At 48.9% G+C, this 16,114-nt stretch overlaps 1 protein-coding gene across 8 annotated transcripts in view; it reads left to right on the forward strand.

Moving 5' to 3' along the window:
- ETS1 (ETS proto-oncogene 1, transcription factor) overlaps window positions 1-16,114 on the forward strand; it is a 211,351-nt gene that overhangs the window by 177,702 nt on the left and 17,535 nt on the right. For 2 of the 8 annotated variants that reach the window (XM_075839144.1, XM_075839145.1), the window contains exon 1: window positions 2,597-2,766. The exons of the other annotated variants lie outside the window; for them this stretch is intronic. In XM_075839144.1, the coding sequence (XP_075695259.1) occupies window positions 2,685-2,766 (82 nt within the window). In that variant the 5' untranslated portion in view covers window positions 2,597-2,684. Of the gene's footprint in view, window positions 1-2,596; window positions 2,767-16,114 lie in introns of those variants that run through there. 8 annotated transcript variants of the gene reach the window in all.

Here is a 16,114-nt window from a genome sequence, read left to right on the forward strand (position 1 = left end):
GAGAGAGATACGAGAGAGAGAGATACGAGAGAGAGAGAGAGATACGAGAGAGAGATACGAGAGAGAGAGATACGAGAGAGAGAGATACGAGAGAGAGATACGAGAGAGAGAGATACGAGAGAGAGAGCGCGACACGAGAGAGAGAGAGCGCGACACGAGGGAGAGAGAGCGCGACGAGAGAGAGCGCGCGACACGAGAGAGAGAGAGCGCGTGACACGAGAGAGAGAGAGCGCGACACGAGAGAGAGAGAGCGCGACACGAGAGAGAGAGAGCGCGCGACACGAGAGAGAGAGAGCGCGCGACACGAGAGAGAGAGAGCGCGCGACACGAGAGAGAGAGAGCGCGCGACACGAGAGAGAGAGAGCGCGCGACACGAGAGAGAGAGAGCGCGCGACACGAGAGAGAGAGAGCGCGCGACACGAGAGAGAGAGAGAGCGCGCGACACGAGAGAGAGAGAGAGCGCGCGACACGAGAGAGAGAGAGAGCGCGCGACACGAGAGAGAGAGAGAGCGCGCGACACGAGAGAGAGAGAGAGCGCGCGACACGAGAGAGAGAGAGAGCGCGCGACACGAGAGAGAGAGAGCGCGCGACACGAGAGAGAGAGCGCGCGACACGAGAGAGAGAGCGCGCGACACGAGAGAGAGAGAGCGCGCGACACGAGAGAGAGAGAGCGCGCGACACGAGAGAGAGCGCGCGTCACGAGAGAGAGAGAGCGCCCGACACGAGAGAGAGAGCGCGCGACACGAGAGAGAGAGCGCGACACGAGAGAGAGAGCGCGACACGAGAGAGAGAGCGCGACACGAGAGAGAGAGCGCGACACGAGAGAGAGAGCGCGACACGAGAGAGAGAGCGCGACACGAGAGAGAGAGCGCGACACGAGAGAGAGCGCGCGACACGAGAGAGAGAGCGCGACACGAGAGAGAGAGCGCGACACGAGAGAGAGAGCGCGACACGAGAGAGAGCGCGCGACACGAGAGAGAGAGAGCCACGAGAGAGAGATATGAGATAGAGAGATATGAGAGAGATATGAGAGAGATATGAGATAGATAGATATTAGATAGATAGATATTAGATAGATATTAGATAGATAGATATTAGATAGATAGATATTAGATAGATATATATGAGATAGATAGATAGATAGATAGAGATAGATAGATAGATAGATATTAGATAGATAGATAGATATTAGATAGATATTAGATAGATAGATAGATAGATAGATAGATATGAGATAGATAGATAGATATGAGATAGATAGATAGATAGATAGATAGATAGATAGATAGATAGATAGATAGATAGATAGATAGATAGATATGAGATAGATAGATAGATAGATATGAGATAGATAGATAGATAGATAGATAGATAGATATGAGATAGATAGATAGATAGATAGATAGATAGATAGATAGATAGATATGAGATAGATAGATAGATAGATATGAGATAGATAGATAGATAGATAGATATGAGATAGATAGATAGATATGAGATAGATAGATAGATAGATAGATAGATAGATAGATATGAGATAGATAGATAGATAGATATTAGATAGATATTAGATAGATAGATATTAGATAGATAGATAGATATTAGATAGATATATATGAGATAGATAGATAGATAGATAGAGATAGATAGATAGATAGATATTAGATAGATAGATAGATATTAGATAGATATTAGATAGATAGATAGATAGATAGATAGATATGAGATAGATAGATAGATAGATAGATAGATAGATAGATAGATAGATAGATAGATAGATATGAGATAGATAGATAGATAGATATGAGATAGATAGATAGATAGATATTAGATAGATAGATATGAGATAGATAGATAGATATGAGATAGATAGATAGATAGATAGATAGATAGATAGATAGATAGATATGAGATAGATAGATAGATAGATATGAGATAGATAGATAGATAGATATGAGATAGATAGATAGATAGATATGAGATAGATAGATAGATAGATATGAGATAGATAGATATGAGATAGATAGATATGAGATAGATAGATAGATAGATAGATAGATAGATAGATAGATAGATAGATAGATAGATAGATAGATAGATAGATAGATAGATAGATAGATAGATAGATAGATAGATATGAGATAGATAGATATGAGATAGATAGATAGATATGAGATAGATAGATATGAGATAGATAGATAGATAGATATGAGATAGATAGATAGATATGAGATAGATAGATATGAGATAGATAGATAGATAGATATGAGATAGATAGATAGATATGAGATAGATAGATAGATAGATATGAGATAGATATGAGATAGATATGAGATAGATAGATAGATATGAGATAGATAGATAGATATGAGATAGATAGATAGATATGAGATAGATAGATAGATATGAGATAGATAGATAGATATGAGATAGATAGATAGATATGAGATAGATAGATAGATATTAGAAGGTATTTCTAAAGTTATATGGTAGAAGTGTTGGAGGGTTTGTGTTCTCGCCCATTGGCTAGCATGGTGTCAGCCCCGCCCCGATGTCAGGACCAGGCCCCGCCCTCTCCCCGCCCGTCTCTCCCTCTTCTCTCTCGGGCAGGACAGAGCTCAGAAGAGCGGATCACAATAGACGGGCGGGCGGCACATTCCTGACCCTACACCCGGAGCACAGCCATGAAAGCGGCGCTAGACATCAAGCCCACCCTGACCATCATCAAGACCGAGAAGCCGGAGTATGAGACGTACTCCTGTGCCGGTGAGTGCCCGCTCCTAGCGCCCAAACTTATCCCCCACACACAGGGCCACTCGATCAGAGACTCCCGGCTGCCCAATGCCCTGATGCTGCATCATTAACCCCTCACTGCCCGGATACTGCCACCACCGGGCATCATTAACCCCTCACTGCCCGGATACTGCCACCACCGGGCATCATTAACCCCTCACTGCCCGGATACTGCCACCACCGGGCATCATTAACCCCTCGCTGCCCAGATACTGCCACCACCGGGCATCATTAACCCCTCAATGCCCGGATACTGCCACCACCGGGCATCATTAACCCCTCACTGCCCGGATACTGCCACCACCGGGCATCATTAACCCCTCACTGCCCGGATACTGCCACCACCGGGCATCATTAACCCCTCACTGCCCAGATATTGCCACCATCACACATCATTAACCCATCACTGCCCTGATTCTCCCACCACCATTTAGTTCTTGAGATGCTTGTTGCTCCCCTTTGGGTCCTATGAGGGGCTGGTACAGTGCAGGGGACTCTGGTCACGGTGTAGAGTATCCCCCCCCCCCCCCCTGTCATTTGCGGTCCCAGTCTTTGCAGTAATTGGATGTAATGAATGTGGTTCCAGCTGGTGGGTGACCTGCACATTTTGCCTGGGGGTGGGGGTCATGAATCTCAGGCTGCAGATAAGGAGATTACAGTAATCTGATTAGTTCTTTGTGATCGGCTGAATGTTACAAGACATGGATACATCAGAGTCCGCGCTGGGTAATGGCTGAGATGCTGCAGGGCCTCTTAGATTCACACTCCGTGTACTGGGGACTTGAAGGCTCTGCAGCTTTTTATTGTACGTCGGTTCTGAGGGTTTTGGGGCAGTGAGGAGGGTCCGGGTTCTGAGGTGTGATCAGTGGTGGCCTCTTCTCCCTCATGTCTTCAGGTTTTGACCACACAGATATAGACCTGAGCTGTCACCTGCACATGGGGAAGAGTTCTCGATCACTCCTGGCTGGAGATGATGGGAGTGGTCCAGTAACTGCAGCGGTGTCGCTACATTATGGAATTATTTATATTTTCGCTCTAGTTGTTTCTATGATGTCACAGAATTTACAATGTGCCGTGTTTAGATAATGAACGTCATTTGAATTTTGTCTTTTGTCCATGTGGTGGGGGCTGGGAAGGTGTAAAGAATCTGTGGATGAGAGCTGATCAGGGCCTCGCCCGGTCTGTGGTCCTGGGGCAGATAAGAGGGTGATGACAGGGCTCATTGCTTCTCTTTGTCCTCATTACAAGTCAGATTGAGTCCCAGATAAAGTGACTCCACTTCCCATTCCTCTGCAGTCCTGTCAGCTTGGTCACTTCATTTTCATCCTATAAACTCTCCATTGTTTCCGTCAGTAGAACCGGACCCGTCTGTTCTGGCCCCGTTCATGTTGCTTCTTCCTCCCTGGACATTACGCAGCAGACAGAGGCTTCTGTTTAATTTTGTATGGACTTGGAGCAAGAAATGTGGTTCAGTTGTCACTACGTGACCCGATCCAGTGTCTGGACAGTAATAAGGATGATGTAGGGATTGTCACTCTCCAGTCTTGGAGAAGTAGTCAGGATGATGAGGGGATTGTCACTCTCCAGTCTTGGAGAAGTAGTCAGGATGATGAGGGGATTGTCACTCTCCAGTCTTGGAGCAGTAGTCGGGATGATGAGGAGATTGTCACTCTCCAGACTTGGAGCAGTAGTCGGGATGATGAGGAGATTGTCACTCTCCAGACTTGGAGAAGTAGTCAGGATGATGAGGGGATTGTCACTCTCCAGTCTTGGAGAAGTAGTCAGGATGATGAGGGGATTGTCACTCTCCAGTCTTGGAGCAGTAGTCGGGATGATGAGGAGATTGTCACTCTCCAGACTTGGAGCAGTAGTCAGGATGATGAGGGGATTGTCACTCTCCAGCTTGGAGAAGTAGTCAGGATGATGAGGGGATTGTCACTCTCCAGTCTGGGAGCAGTAGTCGGGATGATGAGGAGATTGTCACTCTCCAGACTTGGAGAAGTAGTCAGGATGATGAGGGGATTGTCACTCTCCAGTCTTGGAGAAGTAGTCAGGATGATGAGGTGATTGTCACTCTCCAGTCTTGGAGAAGTAGTCGGGATGATGGGATTGTCACTCTCCAGTCTTGGAGCAGTAGTCGGGATGATGAGGGGATTGTCACTCTCCAGTCTCTGAGCAGTCGGGATGATGAGGGGATTGTCACTCTCCAGTCTTGGCGCAGTAGTCGGGATGATGAGGGGATAGTCACTCTCCAGTCTTGGAGCAGTAGTCTGGATGATGAGGGGATTGTCACTCTCCAGTCTTGGAGCAGTAGTCGGGATGATGAGGGGATAGTCACTCTCCGGTCTTGGAGCAGTAGTTGGGATGATGAGGGGCTGTCACTCTCCAGTCTTGGAGAAGTAGTCTGGATGATGAGGGGATTGTCACTCTCCAGTCTTGGCGCAGTAGTCGGGATGATGAGGGGATTGTCACTCTCCAGTCTTGGAGAAGTAGTCGGGATGATGAGGGGATTGTCACTCTCCAGTCTTGGCGCAGTAGTCGGGATGATGAGGGGATTGTCACTCTCCAGTCTTGGAGAAGTAGTCGGGATGATGAGGGGATTGTCACTCTCCAGTCTTGGAGCAGTAGTCGGGATGATGAGGGGATTGTCACTCTCCAGTCTTGGAGCAGTAGTCGGGATGATGAGGGGATTGTCACTCTCCAGTCTTGGCGCAGTAGTCGGGATGATGAGGGGATTGTCACTCTCCAGTCTTGGAGAAGTAGTCGGGATGATGAGGGGATTGTCACTCTCCAGTCTTGGTGCAGTAGTCGGGATGATGAGGGGATTGTCACTCTCCAGTCTTGGAGAAGTAGTCGGGATGATGAGGGGATTGTCACTCTCCAGTCTCTGAGCAGTAGTCGGGATGATGAGGGGATTGTCACTCTCCAGTCTTGGCGCAGTAGTCGGGATGATGAGGGGATAGTCACTCTCCAGTCTTGGAGCAGTAGTCTGGATGATGAGGGGATTGTCACTCTCCAGTCTTGGAGCAGTAGTCTGGATGATGAGGGGATTGTCACTCTCCAGTCTTGGTGCAGTAGTCGGGATGATGAGGGGATAGTCACTCTCCAGTCTTGGTGCAGTAGTCGGGATGATGAGGGGATAGTCACTCTCCGGTCTTGGAGCAGTAGTCGGGATGATGAGGGGCTGTCACTCTCCAGTCTTGGAGCAGTAGTCTGGATGATGAGGGGATTGTCACTCTCCAGTCTTGGCGCAGTAGTCGGGATGATGAGGGGATTGTCACTCTCCAGTCTTGGAGAAGTAGTCGGGATGATGAGGGGATTGTCACTCTCCAGTCTTGGAGCAGTAGTCGGGATGATGAGGGGATTGTCACTCTCCAGTCTTGGCGCAGTAGTCGGGATGATGAGGGGATTGTCACTCTCCAGTCTTGGCGCAGTAGTCGGGATGATGAGGGGATAGTCACTCTCCAGTCTTGGAGCAGTAGTCTGGATGATGAGGGGATTGTCACTCTCCAGTCTTGGAGCAGTAGTCGGGATGATGAGGGGATAGTCACTCTCCAGTCTTGGAGAAGTAGTCGGGATGATGAGGGGATTGTCACTCTCCAGTCTTGGCGCAGTAGTCGGGATGATGAGGGGATTGTCACTCTCCAGTCTTGGAGAAGTAGTCGGGATGATGAGGGGATTGTCACTCTCCAGTCTCTGAGCAGTAGTCGGGATGATGAGGGGATTGTCACTCTCCAGTCTTGGCGCAGTAGTCGGGATGATGAGGGGATAGTCACTCTCCAGTCTTGGAGCAGTAGTCTGGATGATGAGGGGATTGTCACTCTCCAGTCTTGGAGCAGTAGTCGGGATGATGAGGGGATTGTCACTCTCCAGTCTTGGCGCAGTAGTCGGGATGATGAGGGGATTGTCACTCTCCAGTCTTGGAGAAGTAGTCGGGATGATGAGGGGATTGTCACTCTCCAGTCTTGGCGCAGTAGTCGGGATGATGAGGGGATTGTCACTCTCCAGTCTTGGAGAAGTAGTCGGGATGATGAGGAGATTGTCACTCTCCAGTCTCTGAGCAGTAGTCTGGATGATGAGGGGATTGTCACTCTCCAGTCTTGGAGCAGTAGTCGGGATGATGAGGGGATAGTCACTCTCCGGTCTTGGAGCAGTAGTCGGGATGATGAGGGGCTGTCACTCTCCAGTCTTGGAGCAGTAGTCTGGATGATGAGGGGATTGTCACTCTCCAGTCTTGGCGCAGTAGTCGGGATGATGAGGGGATTGTCACTCTCCAGTCTTGGCGCAGTAGTCGGGATGATGAGGGGATTGTCACTCTCCAGTCTTGGAGAAGTAGTCGGGATGATGAGGGGATTGTCACTCTCCAGTCTTGGAGCAGTAGTCGGGATGATGAGGGGATTGTCACTCTCCAGTCTTGGAGAAGTAGTCGGGATGATGAGGGGATTGTCACTCTCCAGTCTTGGCGCAGTAGTCGGGATGATGAGGGGATTGTCACTCTCCAGTCTTGGAGAAGTAGTCGGGATGATGAGGGGATTGTCACTCTCCAGTCTCTAAGCAGTAGTCGGGATGATGAGGGGATTGTCACTCTCCAGTCTTGGCGCAGTAGTCGGGATGATGAGGGGATAGTCACTCTCCAGTCTTGGAGCAGTAGTCGGGATGATGAGGGGATAGTCACTCTCCGGTCTTGGAGCAGTAGTCGGGATGATGAGGGGCTGTCACTCTCCAGTCTTGGAGCAGTAGTCTGGATGATGAGGGGATTGTCACTCTCCAGTCTTGGCGCAGTAGTCGGGATGATGAGGGGATTGTCACTCTCCAGTCTTGGAGAAGTAGTCGGGATGATGAGGGGATTGTCACTCTCCAGTCTTGGAGCAGTAGTCGGGATGATGAGGGGATTGTCACTCTCCAGTCTTGGCGCAGTAGTCGGGATGATGAGGGGATTGTCACTCTCCAGTCTTGGAGAAGTAGTCGGGATGATGAGGGGATTGTCACTCTCCAGTCTTGGCGCAGTAGTCGGGATGATGAGGGGATTGTCACTCTCCAGTCTTGGAGAAGTAGTCGGGATGATGAGGAGATTGTCACTCTCCAGTCTCTGAGCAGTAGTCGGGATGATGAGGGGATTGTCACTCTCCAGTCTTGGAGCAGTAGTCTGGATGATGAGGGGATTGTCACTCTCCAGTCTTGGCGCAGTAGTCGGGATGATGAGGGGATTGTCACTCTCCAGTCTTGGAGAAGTAGTCGGGATGATGAGGAGATTGTCACTCTCCAGTCTCTGAGCAGTAGTCGGGATGATGAGGGGATTGTCACTCTCCAGTCTTGGAGCAGTAGTCGGGATGATGAGGGGATTGTCACTCTCCAGTCTTGGCGCAGTAGTTGGGATGATGAAGGGGCTGTCACTCTCCATTGGTTTACTACTTACGGTATAATATTTATTTTCGGCTCTAGATATTATATTTACGTTTATGTCGCCTCTATGTCACTAATCTGTCTGTGGGGCTGGAGCAGATGATTGGGAAACACTGGGCAGATTTCGCTCCTCAGGAATCTCGGAATCTGATGACGTCATCATTATCTTCCCCACCAGAACAGGGATTGCTCAACATATCTGCACATGTCAGTGAGGTCAGGACCGTGATCTCTGTATAATGTGTGTCATCTATTCTTGGTCAGTGTTTGGTCATCCTCATAACTACACAGACCCTCCCGAACAGTCTCACATCTTTATTTTAGAAAGCTTTACGCTTGGCCTCCAGTCTGTATATAGTGGTGACCCCTGTATCATATGCAGCTCATCCCCAATAGTGCAGAATTCCCTCCTTAGATGGTGGCGTTGGGGGCAGCAATCACTATGGGGTCTGATTAGAAAAATTTGTTTTATATCTAGCAGAAGTGGCCACATAAGTATTTGCACCCGCGCTTTCTACTGAAGAGACCATGAGGCAGACACCACCTTGTAATTATTTGCACAGGGTAATAGAGTTAACACGATTCCCCCAAGTGACTCTGGAAGGGGACATGACTAAGGCTTGGTGCATGGGGTCTTAAAACCTTGTGCTTTGTGTCTTTTCCCTGAATCTTGGCTCATGGCTTTTACTCAGTACAATAAAGCAATAAAGTGCACTCAACCAGTATAATGGGCTCTGAGTCTTTGTGTGGGTGTTTAATTAGGGTTATTGGGCTGAGACTCAGAAGAGTCCCCGGCTCTGCATGCTCTGTGGTCAGGGTGAGGGTGCAGGAGCCGGGCCGTCCCTGGAGCGGTTTCACACCTTGACAGAGCTGGAGCTTCGTGTCTGTCATCTCTGTGTCACTGACAAATGTCCTCACCACCATCATCATCCTCATCCTTGGTGAGAAGTGTCGTCACCTGGCTTCATTCTTTCTCAGGCTGTTCTGTCTGGTCTACTGTATATTGGGATTCAGACGTGTCTCAGTCACCGGGGTCACTGTTCTTTGGGACTATAAAAACCATATGGAGTAATTTTGTTGAAATATTAAATCTGGAATTACACAAGTGCTGCTTTCCTTTAGTAGTGACCAAGTAACACAGACGTAATGAATATCGTTAAAGGGTTCTATAGAATAACATGGCCGCTTTCTTTAAAAAAATAGTGCCACATCTGTCCACAGGTTGTGTTCTGCATTGCAGCTCAGCCCCATTCACTTTAATGTAGCTGGTCTGCATTACCAACCCATGGACAGGTGTGGCGCTGTTTCTAGAAGAAAGCAGCCGTGTTTTTCGAATACTCAACAACCCTTGAAATCTTCCAGTACTCCCTGCTTGTTCAGTGTCTGTACGGAGCTTTTTCTGGTGATTTGCATTCTGGGAAGTGTCCTCTTAATACCAGTCAGTGTACAGGTATCTGCTGTAGGAGAAACTATCTGCCCCCCACTGTGACCTCTGTCAGCACTTTCTGCACTCCTGAGAAACGACACATTGGAAATCTAGAAATTAGTTTGAATGTAAATTTCTCCTTATGTGATGGAGATCTGAGAACGAGCGGCTGCTGAGCTTCTTCTGGATCAACAAAGCATGAAAATATTCTGCTGAACTTGGGACCTTTTGAGTCGTCCTTTGTAATATCAGAGAAGTCAGACGGGCGTCTGCCCACAACACCGTGCCCGCTTCACCGTGCCCGCTTCACAGATGTTGATTGTGACATGAGTAATAACCTCACCCCCGGCACACGTTACATACGTGACACACCAGGCGCCTGGGATCTTTCCGGCTCTTCCATTCTGGTGTAGTCGGAGATGCTGTAGATACTGAGACGCTGACGGTCAGTCCTCCGCGTTAACCCCTTGTGTCGGTTAGTTCAGAACTTCGTGTAATGTCCAGTATGGAGTGATGGGTGTCAGCCGTGGACATTCGGTAATTCTAGGCAGGATCTACCTACGATCTCTGGGCTCAGCCTGACCCACTAGCCGAGGTGAAGGGTCCTGTTAATGGAGGGGAAGATGGCGTCTCGTGTATGGCCGGCTATAGCTGCGTCGTGAGAATTGTGCAACGTCTGACATAGTTTGAGCTGCAATAACTCCATAGAGGAGCGGTGCCGTGTCTTTGGCAGGTTTTCATTGATGTCTATCCTGGTTCTGTAACCAGGTCGCTAAACAATCGTGGTAATTCCTCTCCTGGTTCTGTAGTTTTTAGGCATCTTTTGTCCGTATACGAAGAAATCTCCGGCTCTCCTCCCTGTGCCGCCATGTTTATTACTTACACAATAATTACGGTGTAAACGCATGAAACCGTCATCTTCTCGTTTTTTTTCCAGTCGCATCTTTTAACGCTGACCTAAAAGTCATCGCTTGTCGTCCCCTTGTGTAAAAAGACATCATGTGATGGAAACCGTAGAGAGGGGGGAAACGAACGACCGCACGAATGACTATTCACGAAAAATTATAATTTATAAAAGCACGTAACGAGCGCCAATCGACTTTCTATATCATTGATTGGTTTATCTGCCTTAGAATATTATCCTCGGCTGGTCAGCTCCGGCAGCAGATGAGCACAGAGAACCCCCCCCCCCAATATTCACATAATATCTTCAGGGTGGAGTTCAGTTATTGGGGTACCGGGTCACGTCAATCAATTTACAGTTTAGAAAAGCAAAGCCCAGAGATGACAAAGTCTGAATCCTGGGAAAGACGTGATGGGACATTAATGGCGGCCAGGCTGGAGCGATGCGGCCGCTGCCAGCTGACGAGGGGCCTGGGTATATCCGGGTCTGTTTTTCCCACATGATGGGATGTTGTGATATTGGCGTCCTGATTGTGGGGGGTGAGAAGATTTTCCCTGGTTCCCTGAGGGAGCAGCACAACAAGACTGTGAGAAGAAATTCCAGTACGGGGGCCGCTCTTCTAACTGAAATGACTTCCATATGAAAGGGGGCACCGCTGGGGGTGTGAGAAATTTGTGTTGGGTGCTGCAATCTGCCTCTTCTGAAGCCACATGTGAGAGGGCCGCCAACAAGACCCTTTAACCCTCTCTCAGCTGCGCCAGCGCTGAAACATTCCAATCTGGTTCCCACATTACTAAAGTGTATGTGTCATGTGTGCTGTGCGTGAGGAGCGCCGGCGGGGAGGAGGTTAATGGGGCAGTGTGGGAATATTTGGGAAGTGCAGTCAATCTGGCTGCAGAAGACGGAGCAGTGACTGGGCTCCCATACACGCTGTGACGACAAACTGGTGGTCTCACGTTACACGGGTATGACTCAATGATAGGAGGTGGAGAGCGCGGACCTTAACCCTGACGTGTCTGGCCGGACCAGCGCTGCTCACAACACATTTTATTTGCAGGCCCCAAGCTTGACTACACTGGACTCCAAGACTCGGGCCCTGCACGGCGAGACTTAGGGGCCACCAATGATATTTATTTCTGGTCCTGGTGGACTGTACTGTTAATGTAATGATTATTCTCGTATCCTCCGGTATTTGTCTGTGATTACCCCGGAGTGATTGCTGCATCTGAGGTATCAATTCACTTGTCGTTGCAATATTTGGGGTGAATTAGAATTACAAGAGAATCTATTTAATCATCTCTATTTCTAAATCGTGTGGTAACTCCAACCCCCCAAAATGCAGTCAATATCAGCCCATGATATGGAGTCGGGGGGTCAGTTATAGTGGTCTGTATACGAGAGGCAGGCAGTGCCCGGCCCGTCATGGTGGGAGAAGCGCGGAGCCGGGGGCGAGTCCACATGAGCCACTTGTAGCAATGTCTCACCCATTGTGTTTTATCTGAAGTGCTTCCTCATATCCGGCATGGAGTGGCGGCCCGACTGCCGTGATAATCCCCAGTAATATCTTCTAATCCCACTGAGCGTTGTGAGAGGAGCCCCGATGAGCTGAGACAGGACCGTAACCCCCCGCAATGACCCTTCCTTGACCATTGTGTAGTGAGGGTGGACTCACAAAGACGCCAGTATAAGTATACTGCGGCAAAAACGGCCGAAATTTCTTACTATTGAATTCAATGGGAGGTGAAGGCGGTTTTTTTTTCCCACAGCAAAAAAGAACGCTCGTGGAAAATAGAAGCGTCATGCCCTATCTTGAGGCGGTTTCCACCTCAAAAACCCCATTGAAATCAATGGGAGACGGAAATAAATGCATTTTTTTTGCTGCGTTTTTTTACGCATTTTTCAGCAAAAAAACGCTCACGGTTATTCCCGATGTCTGTTGAAGAAATAGGTAAAAATAAACGCAGCAGAAAGGTAAAAAAAAACAATTTAAAAAAAATGGAGCTGATTTTTCCAGGCTGAATTTTCATCCTGCAAAAACCCAGTGTGAACAGGGCCTAAGAAGAACTGCGACGAGCGACCAATTATTGATGTGATACTGTGCCGGGGTCAGTGCTTGGTATTGGAAGGCCAGTAAATATGATACAGGTGCATGACTTGTTACAGTGTATCGGATCTCTCATAAGGAGCCATGCAGATGTGGTTGTAGACAATGTTTCTATTCACTGACTGCTAGCAAATATGATGAAAACGGTGGGAAATTGAAATAAAGTATATAAGAAATTTACATAAAGTAAAATCCTAAATCTAATGTGTATATAATCATTCATGTTCACAGTAGCGGCCACCAGGGGGCGTAACTTTGTCCTAGTTCAGCAGCCACTTCCTCCCGTCTCCTGCAATAGTCACCGTAGTCCGTGGCATTCATAGTCTTTTTGCTGTCTGAAATGCCCCCATTGTTCCAATTACAGATGTGAAGGGATGGATTATATACATGCTCCTGGCACAGGTGCCACCTGAGGTGAAGCTCTGACTGTGCCCGGCGGACGGCGCCCCCTGACCATAGTGTTTATAGCCGGCGCACACACTGCCGATATCCTGTGTGTAATAGTCTGCAGCTTATTCCTCAAAACCACAAAAAAGGCCATACTCACTAGGTAGGTGGGTGGGTGAAAACCCGTTCCCAGCAGGACGCAGACAGGTCAAAAAATGCTGCAGAAGGAGGTGCATTAAATAGTGATGGCTCCTCCCACTAGTCTTGAGGGGAGGGGCGAACTAAGTGCTCAAAGGTGTGCGATAAATGAGTGTCAGTGTCAGTGTCAGTGCTAGGGTGTGAATGTATGAAAGTGTCAGAACTGTGTAATAATGTAATAAATAAATGTGATGAATAGGGGTCAGTGCTGTGTATAGTACATGGGGGGTCAGTGCTGTGTATAGTACATGGGGGGGTCAGTGCTGTGAATAGTACATGGGGGGTCAGTGCTGTGACTAGTACATGGGGGGTCAGCGCTGTGAATAGTACATGGGGGGGTCAGTGCTGTAACTAGTACATGGGGGGTCAGTGCTGTGACTAGTACATGGGGGGTCAGCGCTGTGACTAGTACATGGGGGGTCAGTGCTGTGAATAGTACATGGGGGGTCAGTGCTGTGTATAGTACATGGGGGGTCAGTGCTGTGTATAGTACATGGGGGGTCAGCACTGTGAATAGTACATGGGGGGGTCAGTGCTGTGTATAGTACATGGGGGGTCAGTGCTGTGAATAGTACATGGGGGGTCAGTGCTGTGACTAGTACATGGGGGGTCAGTGCTGTGAATAGTACATGGGGGGTCAGTGCTGTGTATAGTACATGGGGGGTCAGTGCTGTGTATAGTACATGGGGGGTCAGTGCTGTGTATAGTACATGGGGGGTCAGTGCTGTGAATAGTACATGGGGGGTCAGTGCTGTGTATAGTACATGGGGGGTCAGTGCTGTGAATAGTACATGGGGGTGTCAGTGCTGTGACTAGTACATGGGGGGTCAGTGCTGTGAATAGTACATGGGGGGTCAGTGCTGTGTATAGTACATGGGGGGTCAGTGCTGTGTATAGTACATGGGGGGTCAGTGCTGTGAATAGTACATGGGGGTGTCAGTGCTGTGACTAGTACATGGGGGGTCAGTGCTGTGTATAGTACATGGGGGGTCAGTGCTGTGACTAGTACATGGGGGGTCAGTGCTGTGACTAGTACATGGGGGGTCAGTGCTGTGAATAGTACATGGGGGGTCAGTGCTGTGTATAGTACATGGGGGGTCAGTGCTGTGAATAGTACATGGGGGGTCAGTGCTGTGAATAGTACATGGGGGGTCAGTGCTGTGAATAGTACATGGGGGGTCAGTGCTGTGAATAGTACATGGGGGGTCAGTGCTGTGAATAGTACATGGGGGGTCAGTGCTGTGTATAGTACATGGGGGGTCAGTGCTGTGAATAGTACATGGGGGGTCAGTGCTGTGAATAGTACATGGGGGGTCAGTGCTGTGAATAGTACATGGGGGGTCAGTGCTGTGAATAGTACATGGGGGGTCAGTGCTGTGAATAGTACATGGGGGGTCAGTGCTGTGAATAGTACATGGGGGGGTCAGTGCTGTGAATAGTACATGGGGGGGTCAGTTTTGTGAATAGTACATGGGGGGGTCAGTGCTGTGAATAGTACATGGGGGGGTCAGTGCTGTGAATAGTACATGGGGGGTCAGTGCTGTGACTAGTACATGGGGGGTCAGTGCTGTGAATAGTACATGGGGGGTCAGTGCTGTGAATAGTACATGGGGGGTCAGTGCTGTGAATAGTACATGGGGGGTCAGTGCTGTGTATAGTACATGGGGGGTCAGTGCTGTGACTAGTACATGGGGGGTCAGTGCTGTGAATAGTACATGGGGGGTCAGTGCTGTGTATAGTACATGGGTCAGTGCTGTGTATAGTACATGGGGGGTCAGTGCTGTGAATAGTACATGGGGGGTCAGCGCTGTGAATAGTACATGGGGGGTCAGCGCTGTGACTAGTACATGGGGGGTCAGCGCTGTGAATAGTACATGGGGGGTCAGCGCTGTGAATAGTACATGGGGGGTCAGTGCTGTGAATAGTACATGGGGGGTCAGTGCTGTGTATAGTACATGGGGGGTCAGTGCTGTGAATAGTACATGGGGGGTCAGTTCTGTGAATAGTACATGGGGGGGTCAGTGCTGTAACTAGTACACGGGGGATCAGTGCTGTGAATATTACATGGGGGGTCAGTGCTGTGAATAGTACATGGGGGGTCAGTGCTGTGAATAGTACATGGGGGGTCAATGCTGTGAATAGTACATGGGGTGTCAGTGCTGTGACTAGTACATGGGGGGTCAGTGCTGTGACTAGTACATGGGGGGGTCAGTGCTGTGAATAGTACATGGGGGGTCAGTGCTGTGAATAGTACATGGGGGGTCAGTGCTGTGAATAGTACATGGGGGGTCAGTGCTGTGTATAGTACATGGGGGGTCAGTGCTGTGAATAGTACATGGGGGGTCAGTGCTGTGAATAGTACATGGGGGGTCAGTGCTGTGAATAGTACATGGGGGGTCAGTTCTGTGAATAGTACATGGGGGGTCAGTGCTGTGAATAGTACGTGGGGGGTCAGTGCTGTGAATAGTACGTGGGGGGGTCAGTGCTGTGAATAGTACATGGGGGGTCAGTGCTGTGAATAGTACGTGTGGGGTCAGTGCTGTGAATAGTACATGGGGGGTCAGTGCTGTGAATAGTACATGGGGGGTCAGTACTAGGTGTAATACGTGGAGGGATAATGTACCGGTCGTCAGGTATGGCATATCTTGCCGAATAACAGCCTATTTGTAACGCCGCTACTGTTCGCTAAAGCGGGCTGCTCTGCATGCCAAACCAAACGCCAGCACATCATGCCCTCCCAGCATATAAGACCCGGCTGCGTCCTGAAAAAAAGTAGTATACATAGTAAAAACTATATCCACGAAACATGGGGTATTAGTTGTTATTTTGGCCGAAATACGCAAAGCTCGCAACCCAACGTCAAGGGTCCCCAGTGCCTTGCGAGTCCCGAACTAGAACT

This window comes from Rhinoderma darwinii, chromosome 10 (genome assembly GCF_050947455.1).
Source record: "Rhinoderma darwinii isolate aRhiDar2 chromosome 10, aRhiDar2.hap1, whole genome shotgun sequence".
NCBI classification, from domain to species: Eukaryota; Metazoa; Chordata; class Amphibia; order Anura; family Rhinodermatidae; genus Rhinoderma; species Rhinoderma darwinii.